An 8,544-nucleotide genomic window follows, 5' to 3' on the forward strand; every position below is an offset into this window, starting at 1 on the left:
TCAAACTGCTGGTAAACCTAGCGTTTGATGTTTTGTTTCGGAAATACTCCATCACGCCATCTTGCGGGGGATGTGTGCACCACGTTTGATAAACAATAGGTTTCTTTCAACTCCCTCAGTGCGAGGATGTAGAAAAGACGAAATAAGTTTAATGAATAATTTATCCCTTTTCCAGCAAAATGGTGACCCTCTCTACACCCTGTTTGGTTTCCTTCCACGTAGTACTTGTTTGCCTATGTTTTCTAACCGGCGCCGAGCGATGGTGTGCCGATAATCCCAAGGATACCGTTTTCCGCCGGCTTGGTACCAAAACTCCATATCGGCATGTACAGAACAAGGATGTACGCAACATTGCTACCGTCGATGGTAAGAAGTGCGGGTCAAACGGAGTATGCTTTTTAAACCTCATGTATTAAACCGGTTAACAAGTTTTCTACTTTCCACAGACTGTACAGTGGACAAAATTTGGGGATTGTTTCGCCATGGCACAAGAAATCCATCGAAAAGCATCATCGATCATATGCATGGGACGCTCGTTGAACTTCAGCGTGACATTCTCGAGCATGGTCGGTTGTGCAAGGAGCAGCTGACCAAATTTGAATCCTGGAAGCCGCAAGTAACGCCCGATGAGGCGAAACTTCTTGTGCGCGAGGGAGGCCAAGAGTTATTCCATCTAGGCGAGCGATTTCGGAAGCGTTTTGGTAGCCACCTCCCCGGACGTTACGACAGCAGCCAGTTTTATTTTAAATTTACCAAAACCGAACGTGCGGAGTATAGCGCACGCAATTTTACCCGTGGACTTTTCGGACAAGACGAATCGATCGAATACCCCGAAGCACTACGGCGCGATCCGGTGCTGCGCTTTTATAAGGGATGCGAGAAGTGGAGGAAACAAGTGAAGGAAAATCCATATTCCTACCGGGAGAAGGATCGTTTTGGAAGCTCCAAAGAGATGAGGATTGTTATCGAAAAGTTATCCAAGCGCATCGGCACGTTTGTTAGTCCCGAGGATGTACACGCAATATACCAAACCTGCGCGTTCGAAACTGCATGGAACGAACGAGACATATCGCCTTGGTGCACGCTGTTTGACAAGGAAAGCATTTCCGCTTTGGAATACAACGAGGATCTGAAATACTACTGGATCGACGGTTATGGTTACGAGTTAACATACAAGCAAGCATGTTCAGCATTTAGCGATTTGTTTGCCAACTTCGACGCCAGCGAGGAAAGGCCACGTTTTACATTTTATTTCACCCATTCGGGAACGTTGCTAAAGTCGATTGCTTTCTTGAACTTGTATAAAGACAACGAGCCACTAACGGCTCAAAGTTATCGCTACAAGCGGAAATGGCGCGTTAGTCACATCGATGCATTTGGATCGAACTTATACTTTGTCCTATACAGGTAAGGGCTACTAACCGCCGTAATAATATTCGGATAAGCATTTATACAAACCTTTTCCTCCTTTTTTTCAGCTGTTCAAACGGGACCCAATCCGTAGGTCTTTATCATCAAGAACGACTTACTTATATACCAGGTTGCCCGGAGAATGCTCTGCTTTGCGATTATAAACGCTTTAAGCAACTTTACGTTGATCGTATTGAACAGTGTGATTTGAATACTATGTGTTCCGAGCCGCATGTGCCTACCTTTAGAAAAGACGAGCTGTAATCTATGTTTTTGCAGAATTATATTTAATTTATTTTACTATGTGTGTTGACATGCATGCAACAATGCAGATGTTTATTGTGGTGTTTAGCAAGCTAAGATGAAGCTATAACAATGCACGCGCATATACATAAATAAACAAATGTTTTTGAATCGCATTGATAAGATTATTCGTTCCACACAGTTCTTTATCTGATTGTAAGACACTTTCTCGATGGTTGGTTGTTATCGTTCGATTGTTGTGGAAAAAAAATCTGAATTATCTTATCTTGGCACGCTGCATAAATAGACGCGAGCAGTAAGTTCACCCTTTCCACGTAGTTATTGTTGGTTTTCGGCGAGTGTAAAGAATGTAACGAAATTCCTCACAAAATGAACCTTTCCAACGTCGTTCTGGAAACACCATTAATCATGGAGAAATCGGCCTTTACGTCGACGGCAATTTTATACTTACAACGGCAGGACAGCCACGGCGAGTGTTGTTATACGGTTGTGCCCAGTGACGACCAATTTCGCCCAAACTACGATCGGATCAAGCTGAAGCGTCTGTCGGTGCTCAACCTGTAATGTGGCCCTTATCACGTTTTGGAAGACTGAGAAATAACACTTTGGCTCTTTCTCTCTTTACACTTTACAGGTCTTTCTGCGCCATTTGTCGTTCCGACATAAAGTACCACAATCAACGGAAAGCCCTGAAGTGTGAACATGCGTTTCATACTAAGTGCATCAAGCAATGGATTTCTTTGCAGAAAATGTGCCCCATCTGCATGATTAAATAAAACTAACGTGGACAAATAGTATTTCTATGATTAAAGAGCATAATCAATAAAATCAAAGCAAATAAAGCAATTTGGAAAAATCGTGCCACGTGTGACGGTTGAATTGAATTAGTTTCACAAAATTTATTGCAATTCGTGACTCACAGTTTTACCAGATTTATAAACCTAAACTAGTTTCTTTGCTTCGAAGAAGCTCTTCAGATGCCTCATTTGCCAGAATCCCATGACCAGAAGCACCAAAGTTTGCGCAAGTGACCACCACAGAACTCGCTGGTTAGTGCTGTCGCTCGTTTGACGGAATCGTTCTTCGCGGTACTGCGAAAAATAGAAATGCAGAATTGGTAAGTTGTTGTACGGAAACTTGAGGTTGGTGAATTATTCTTACTCTTTGATAGTTTTGTTCTTTTGTGATTTGATCCACTTGATCCAACAGCTGTCGAATACGCAACTGCAGTTCCGTAAGCTTTTCCTTCTGTGCAACGTTAGCGTAGTCGATTGTGTGCTCTCCGACCTGAATATCCAGATGGACACGAAGCTGCGAACCACTGAACCAGGCCGTACTATTTGAGTACATGCAGAGAACATGCTCTCCGGGAATATGAGATGTGAACGAAATGCGTCCTGCAAGCGATTGTAAAAATGCACAGCCCATCAGTTAATCAGGAGACTTAAAATTGCACATTAGTTAACGCCTAGCGGATCCTTACCTTCCGAGCTGTAAACGCGGGACAGGATCGTCTTATCATCAGGATCCTTTATTTCGACGTGCATGCCAATTCCGGGTGAAGATGGCATAAATCCTCCAGATCTTGGATCGTACAGCTCCACCTTATAGTTGGCTAGAGTAATAAGCATAGGGAGATCATTATCAACAACTATGTTTCTTTGGGCAAACCGGATGCTTATGTATTACCTACTACCGTAGTTTCATCCGGTATTTCCTCGATGAAACATTTGCGTTCCGTTTCACCGATGTGGAAGTACAAGGCGTTCGCTAGTGGCACCAGCAACAGAGATGCCAGCAACATTAATGATTTAGAATATATCATTCTTGCTGGTGGTTGCGTGATTCGAGAAGAAGGAAACACAAATTCCACCACGAAATTAAAGAAAATACTAGGGATCTGTTTGCTCGCGACACGTCAATCGATCTAGAAAGCAGCAATTTGGCACCAAGCCCTTATGTCAAATTGCTGTCAACGGAACAACGACGGTTACTAACAGCAAGATGTGCCGTGTAATACCACGTCTATGTAAAATATGTGCTTCCATTCGAAGGTTAAATAACAGCAACAATTACGTGAAACTCTAAATTATAATAGTTTTTGAAAAGACCTTCTATTCTTACCATTTAAAGCCAATATCATCCTTCCCACTCAAGGTACATAGAATGTATGGACCTTCCTGCTAGAAGCTTCATTAAAAAATTGTCAACATCTTGACAAATGTCCAACAGAGCAAGTTGAAAACACAACAAACCTGTGTGGCAACTTTCGGATTTAGAAATGGATTTAATACTGCTCGTAGGAATTGCTACCGCTCTGTTAGTCGTTCTTCTGACTCTACTATTTTTAAACAAAAGCAAGGCAAAACCGAACGGTGAGTATCTGTGATGAGAAATCATTATAAGAATTATTAAAACTACTCCACACCTACTGCAGGAACTCAGGCCGGAGCGCAGCAAGAAGAAAATGTTCCACGACGGGCGCAGGTGGTCAGAAACCAACGGAACCGCGCGAGAGTAGCGCAGGTAGCCGAACCAGTGAATGCTTCCGACGAGGAGGATACAATTCCCGAGGCACAGCATGACTATGGTGGAGAAAAAATCGGTGCTAAAAAGCGAGCCAAACTAGAGGCTAAGGCTGAAAAGAAAGCCCACCGCGAGCAGGAACTACGCCATCGTGAGGAGCAAAAGAAGCAAGATGCACTGTTGGAGGAAGAACGGCAAAAGCAGGCCTTGAAAGAGGAACAGGAAGAAAAGAAGCGCGAGGAAGCGGAGCGTCTTGCCCGCGAGGAAAAAGAGCGCAAGGAGCATGAAGAATACCTAAAAATGAAGCAAGCATTCAGTGTTGAAGAGGAGGGCTTCGAGGAAGAAAATGTCGATGAAAAGCAGAACAGTTTGCAGGAATTTATACAATTTATTCAGGTGAGTACTCTTTAAACAACCAACGAAAAATGACTTTAAAATTAAATTGGATACAATCAAATTTTTTTCAGGATAATAAAATCGTTGTACTGGAGGACTTGGCAGTACATTTCAAACTGAAAGTGCAAGCGGTAATTGATCGAATCGAAGAATTGCAGAAGGAAGGTCGAATTACCGGCGTTATTGACGACAGAGGCAAATTCATCTACATCTCAGAAGAGGAGCTGAAGTCTGTTGCTAAATTCATTCGACAGCGAGGACGTATTTCTATTACTGAACTGGCGGAAAATAGCAACCAACTGATTAATTTGACTCCTGTCGCCGCTTCCGAGACTGCGTAAGGCAGGTGAAGGTGATATAGAAACAGCTTATTTTAATCACAATCGTCGGCTTTGTAAGCATTTGTGGTTTCGTGTTTATTGTTTGAAGAAACTGATTGAAAATACAATGCGATACAATTGTAACTTTTCGTTGCACCATTCTTTATCAATGAGTTAATCAGAATCCTCCATATCCTCGTCCTCATCGTCTTCGTCTTCGGACGTTTCATCAGGATCATTAATCTCCTGGTTACATTTTTCGCACTGGCATATGAATAGATAGTAATCTTTCAGAATCTTTTGTCGTGAATGTCGTGAGCGCTGCAAGTTACATTCATCGAGGTAAGAAATGGAAATTTCCTCCCCGGGATGGATATCACGCGTTGCCCTCAGCGCAAGAACGTGGTTGGATTGGGGGAATACAGTTTCTGCATTCGGTGAACAGCTGTGGTTGATCTTGCTTTGCCTGGCATACAGAGCAGATCCTTCGTTGTTCAAGAAAGAACCCACAAACGTATCCATCTTGCCGTACAATTCATCGATCAGCTGGTCCACAGATGTACGTTCCTTTTCATCCATGGCACACTCTGACACATTTTTAACCCAATCTCCGAAAGAGCTCGTACCTATTCCTTGTCCGTTCGTGCCAACCAGTGCAATGAGACTTTTGAAGCTATCCACTGTGAGCCAGGAAAGACGTTCATCTGAACCAACGTTGAAGGCGACAGCGAACAGACTGTACAGTTGCTCTATTTGCTTGGTAAACTTTTCACCAAGCATTTTATGAAAGATCAGAAGATCTTCGTTCACGGATTTATGAACGAACTCCTGCAGTTGATTCTGCAACCCCTGTGGATCGACTGTCTGCCGAAAAAGGCCAACAATTTTCACAAACAGCATGATACCGCATGTCTCCGGTGGATAGTGCATTTTCCTATTAGTAGAAAGGACACAATTGTTACATAAACAGCTCTAACGGATTCCGCCGGACAACTTACTTCCAAAAATCCACCAACACGTTTACCGGATGGTTTTCATTTTGTGCTTCCGCCCCAAGGCAGATCGCGGCATGGTAGCGTTCTAGAGCGCTGCTCCTGCATTCGCTGCTGCAGTACAGCACACCACATTGTTCACACTTTGCATGGTTTACCAGATTGCTCTCCACCGGACAACATTCGGCCCTCGGTAACATGATGGTGGGATCATTTGCCAATCGTTGCGCATTTCGTTCGGCAGTTTCTAACGGACGTAGGCAATACTCGCATGCCAAGTACCCGTACGCAGCATTCCATGAATATTGGCATGAAACCAGCGGTTGCTCTTGAAATATAATTGTTCCTTCGAGGATTGTTTCGGTTACATACAATCCACGACCTTTTTCTGGCGTAGTTTTTAGTATCACTTTTTCCATTGTTTTTCCGTGTTTCTCGGACGGACACGAATGTGTTTCACGCGGTTTTGAGCTGCCGGTGACGTTTCTAGCAGTGCAACCAAATATCAACACAATACCGTAATTGTTGCCAGCAACGTCAACTTTAAATTCTTTCCTCTCTACAATTTTGTAAAAAAAAAACACAGTAAAACAGGAAACATTTGATGTTTCCAAAAATGTTTTATTAAATCAGTTCATTTCTTAAATGTACATTATTAGTTTAGAAGCCTAAATTTGTTCTACGCCAGCTATCCGCATATAAGTGAGTGAAACGGTGATCAATTCGACTACTCTCTGAATATGGGCAGCGCTACATTTTTCCAGTTTTCGGTCCACCGCAATGACTGAAACTCCTTTAAATGTTTCTGTATGTTCTGCTTCGTATTTGAAAGGGCAATATTGTTCGGGAAGTCGTAAAACCAGTGAACTATCTGATCTGCCAGCTCCTGATGGTCACGGAAAATGAAACCATTCTGCTCATGCTTTACCAGTTCCTCTATGCTGGAATACGGGAAAAAAGCAATATTAATACAAGCGCAAATCATGCCTCTCACACACACCGGACATACCAATCAAAATCTACGGCACAAACGGGCAATCCGGAACCGAACATGTCGACCACTTTCATCGGCAAATCCAACCCACTGGAGCTGTAGTGCAGGCACACTCCCAAGTCACTGCTGGCCAACAGCTTTGGATAGTCTTCGTTCTCCAGCCAAGGCATGTGGACGGTCACTTTTTGCCACGGTTTACTCTCGATAATTTTACTAAACTTCTCCTTCAACGGTCCTTTGCCGGTGATAATGCAAACAAGTCTAGGATAATGCAACGGCTGTTCCGTTGCTACTCTTTCGTAATGATCCAGGGCACTGATCAGAAGGCTAAAATCCTCATCCGGCGTCCAGCTGGTGCTGGAGATCAGGACTGCCGGCCTCGAGTCAAGCAATTTTACGTTACCATTCCGGTCTTTTACGGTGAAAGCCGTACTTTCAATTATTTCCTCCGCAACTGCTTGACTGGCTGATGCCGGTCTAAAGGCAGCGATAGATTCACCAAGGCGCAGAAAGAGATTATGCTTCTCCACAACACTGATCGATTGAAATTGCTGTGGTGGACGATCGTACAACACTGTAGCGCTAAAAAGAGTTGGAAAAAAGTATTATAAAATATCAGTAAGCTGGAAAGATTGTTGAAAACAACCCATACCGAATGTTCCATTCCGCTTGCAGATTTTCTTTCATCGCCTTTGTAACACAGAAGCTGTTAGTCGCTCTTGCACCAAAAAAGGCCTCTATCTGTTTAGCGAATCGTACCACTGGCGAGTTTGGGGACTCGATGGCCAGAATCGAATAAGTGTAATTATGCCAGTCAATGATTAGCTTCGAACGGGCCAAAAGACAATACAAGTATGCCACAATTACGGCGGGGATCGCCGGAGGGTTTTGACAAAGTATGAACTTTGGCTTCTGTATGCTGATCAGAGTGATCAACAACCCTAGAGCTTGCCATACGGTTTTAAACAGATACTTCAGAATGTTTGGCAATTCCAGTTCAGGAAAGGGATTGAGAGCATGGATCCGTACATTAGGGCTGCGACGAATTTCTTCGAGGGGCGTCGACTGTACATAGCCAATGAAGTCTACCGAAAAATCGTTCTCCGAGAGGCTTTTGACGTGATATTGCATCCGCGGGCTGCGTCCAATATCACCAAGCACAATAACGCACGCATTTTGCACTTTTCTTTCCAGGCTCATGTTGTGATACTGAGATTATCAATGCACTTCCAAAACGATACGACATGTCTATTTAGAACGTGGCGCAACAAGTTGTTGAAACTGGTTTTCGGCTAGCAGTACGGCTGTCAACGTTACAAACGTTGCTGATTTTTATTTGTTTTTTCTAATAAAATTATTTATAACTTAATATACTAATATATTAGAATATTTGCTCACAATTGCACCAATGTAGATAGTTTTTGATGATGATTTTTATTATTCCCAAAAATTCTCTGTCCGTGCAACACATTGTACAGCACGTGAATGCGGATGTATAAACAGGTATCCATTCTAGTAGTTTTGCACTGCAATAAAAACGGGGCCGAGACCATTTTGACGCGCACCGCTCATTCTACCAAGTGAACTGGTTCCAAGTAGACGTGTTTAAAGATAGCTTGTGATTGTTATTTTTTGTGTTAAA

General features: G+C 43.1%; 6 protein-coding genes across 7 annotated transcripts; 3 read left to right on the forward strand and 3 right to left on the reverse strand.

Moving 5' to 3' along the window:
* The first annotated feature begins 138 nt into the window (after positions 1-138).
* LOC131287572 (multiple inositol polyphosphate phosphatase 1) lies at positions 139-1,822 on the forward strand. Its single transcript, XM_058316634.1, has 3 exons — positions 139-366; positions 447-1,407; positions 1,479-1,822. Exons 1-3 carry the CDS (start codon positions 180-182, stop codon positions 1,672-1,674), a joined length of 1,344 nt encoding a protein of 447 aa, XP_058172617.1. The 5' UTR covers positions 139-179; the 3' UTR covers positions 1,675-1,822.
* Positions 1,823-2,043: 221 nt separating this feature from the next.
* On the forward strand, positions 2,044-2,450 carry LOC131289302 (RING finger protein 24). The gene is made up of 2 exons (XM_058318529.1): positions 2,044-2,234; positions 2,309-2,450. The coding sequence occupies exons 1-2, from the start codon at positions 2,044-2,046 to the stop codon at positions 2,448-2,450; spliced, it is 333 nt and encodes a 110-aa protein (XP_058174512.1).
* Positions 2,451-2,558: 108 nt separating this feature from the next.
* Positions 2,559-3,597, reverse strand: LOC131286889 (transmembrane emp24 domain-containing protein eca). Its single transcript, XM_058315897.1, has 4 exons — positions 3,364-3,597; positions 3,158-3,289; positions 2,836-3,071; positions 2,559-2,765 (listed from the first exon to the last, which is right to left on the reverse strand). Exons 1-4 carry the CDS (start codon positions 3,497-3,499, stop codon positions 2,616-2,618), a joined length of 654 nt encoding a protein of 217 aa, XP_058171880.1. The 5' UTR covers positions 3,500-3,597; the 3' UTR covers positions 2,559-2,615.
* Positions 3,598-3,907: 310 nt separating this feature from the next.
* On the forward strand, positions 3,908-5,054 carry LOC131290071 (DDRGK domain-containing protein 1). Its single transcript, XM_058319453.1, has 3 exons — positions 3,908-4,049; positions 4,112-4,596; positions 4,668-5,054. Exons 1-3 carry the CDS (start codon positions 3,956-3,958, stop codon positions 4,935-4,937), a joined length of 849 nt encoding a protein of 282 aa, XP_058175436.1. The 5' UTR covers positions 3,908-3,955; the 3' UTR covers positions 4,938-5,054.
* On the reverse strand, positions 4,729-6,374 carry LOC131290070 (histone-lysine N-trimethyltransferase SMYD5). The gene is made up of 2 exons (XM_058319452.1): positions 5,915-6,374; positions 4,729-5,850 (listed from the first exon to the last, which is right to left on the reverse strand). Exons 1-2 carry the CDS (start codon positions 6,325-6,327, stop codon positions 5,091-5,093), a joined length of 1,173 nt encoding a protein of 390 aa, XP_058175435.1. The 5' UTR covers positions 6,328-6,374; the 3' UTR covers positions 4,729-5,090.
* Positions 6,375-6,614: 240 nt separating this feature from the next.
* On the reverse strand, positions 6,615-8,159 carry LOC131287576 (chitobiosyldiphosphodolichol beta-mannosyltransferase). Of its 2 annotated transcripts, none has more exons than XM_058316638.1 (3): positions 7,555-8,159; positions 6,918-7,484; positions 6,615-6,849 (listed from the first exon to the last, which is right to left on the reverse strand). In XM_058316638.1, the coding sequence occupies exons 1-3, from the start codon at positions 8,100-8,102 to the stop codon at positions 6,636-6,638; spliced, it is 1,329 nt and encodes a 442-aa protein (XP_058172621.1). In that variant the 5' UTR covers positions 8,103-8,159; the 3' UTR covers positions 6,615-6,635. The 2 variants fall into 2 exon arrangements, with proteins under 2 accessions (XP_058172621.1, XP_058172622.1); XM_058316639.1 differs by having other exon boundaries at positions 7,546-8,159.
* Between the last annotated feature and the right edge of the window lie 385 nt (positions 8,160-8,544).

Source organism: Anopheles ziemanni, chromosome 3 (genome assembly GCF_943734765.1).
Source record: "Anopheles ziemanni chromosome 3, idAnoZiCoDA_A2_x.2, whole genome shotgun sequence".
NCBI classification, from domain to species: domain Eukaryota; kingdom Metazoa; phylum Arthropoda; class Insecta; order Diptera; family Culicidae; genus Anopheles; species Anopheles ziemanni.

What these genes read in the sequence shown, in the direction of transcription:
- LOC131287572 (XM_058316634.1), top strand. Translation starts at nt 180, where the DNA reads ATGGTGACCCTCTCTACACCCTGTTTGGTTTCCTTCCACGTAGTACTT. An exon ending in CAACATTGCTACCGTCGATG is followed by an intron (nt 367 to 446) that starts GTAAGAAGTGCG and finishes TACTTTCCACAG; the next exon opens with ACTGTACAGTGGACAAAATT. An exon ending in TTATACTTTGTCCTATACAG is followed by an intron (nt 1,408 to 1,478) that starts GTAAGGGCTACT and finishes CCTTTTTTTCAG; the next exon opens with CTGTTCAAACGGGACCCAAT.
- LOC131289302 (XM_058318529.1), top strand. Translation starts at nt 2,044, where the DNA reads ATGAACCTTTCCAACGTCGTTCTGGAAACACCATTAATCATGGAGAAA. An exon ending in CGTCTGTCGGTGCTCAACCT is followed by an intron (nt 2,235 to 2,308) that starts GTAATGTGGCCC and finishes TACACTTTACAG; the next exon opens with GTCTTTCTGCGCCATTTGTC.
- LOC131286889 (XM_058315897.1), bottom strand. Translation starts at nt 3,499, where the DNA reads ATGATATATTCTAAATCATTAATGTTGCTGGCATCTCTGTTGCTGGTG. An exon ending in CCGCGTTTACAGCTCGGAAG is followed by an intron (nt 3,072 to 3,157) that starts GTAAGGATCCGC and finishes AATCGCTTGCAG; the next exon opens with GACGCATTTCGTTCACATCT. An exon ending in AAGAACAAAACTATCAAAGA is followed by an intron (nt 2,766 to 2,835) that starts GTAAGAATAATT and finishes TATTTTTCGCAG; the next exon opens with TACCGCGAAGAACGATTCCG.
- LOC131290071 (XM_058319453.1), top strand. Translation starts at nt 3,956, where the DNA reads ATGGATTTAATACTGCTCGTAGGAATTGCTACCGCTCTGTTAGTCGTT. An exon ending in AAGCAAGGCAAAACCGAACG is followed by an intron (nt 4,050 to 4,111) that starts GTGAGTATCTGT and finishes CACCTACTGCAG; the next exon opens with GAACTCAGGCCGGAGCGCAG. An exon ending in AATTTATACAATTTATTCAG is followed by an intron (nt 4,597 to 4,667) that starts GTGAGTACTCTT and finishes AATTTTTTTCAG; the next exon opens with GATAATAAAATCGTTGTACT.
- LOC131290070 (XM_058319452.1), bottom strand. Translation starts at nt 6,327, where the DNA reads ATGGAAAAAGTGATACTAAAAACTACGCCAGAAAAAGGTCGTGGATTG. An exon ending in GTGTTGGTGGATTTTTGGAA is followed by an intron (nt 5,851 to 5,914) that starts GTAAGTTGTCCG and finishes TTCTACTAATAG; the next exon opens with GAAAATGCACTATCCACCGG.
- LOC131287576 (XM_058316639.1), bottom strand. Translation starts at nt 8,102, where the DNA reads ATGAGCCTGGAAAGAAAAGTGCAAAATGCGTGCGTTATTGTGCTTGGT. An exon ending in TGGAACATTCGGTATGGGTT is followed by an intron (nt 7,485 to 7,545) that starts GTTTTCAACAAT and finishes AACTCTTTTTAG; the next exon opens with CGCTACAGTGTTGTACGATC. An exon ending in TGTGCCGTAGATTTTGATTG is followed by an intron (nt 6,850 to 6,917) that starts GTATGTCCGGTG and finishes CCCGTATTCCAG; the next exon opens with CATAGAGGAACTGGTAAAGC.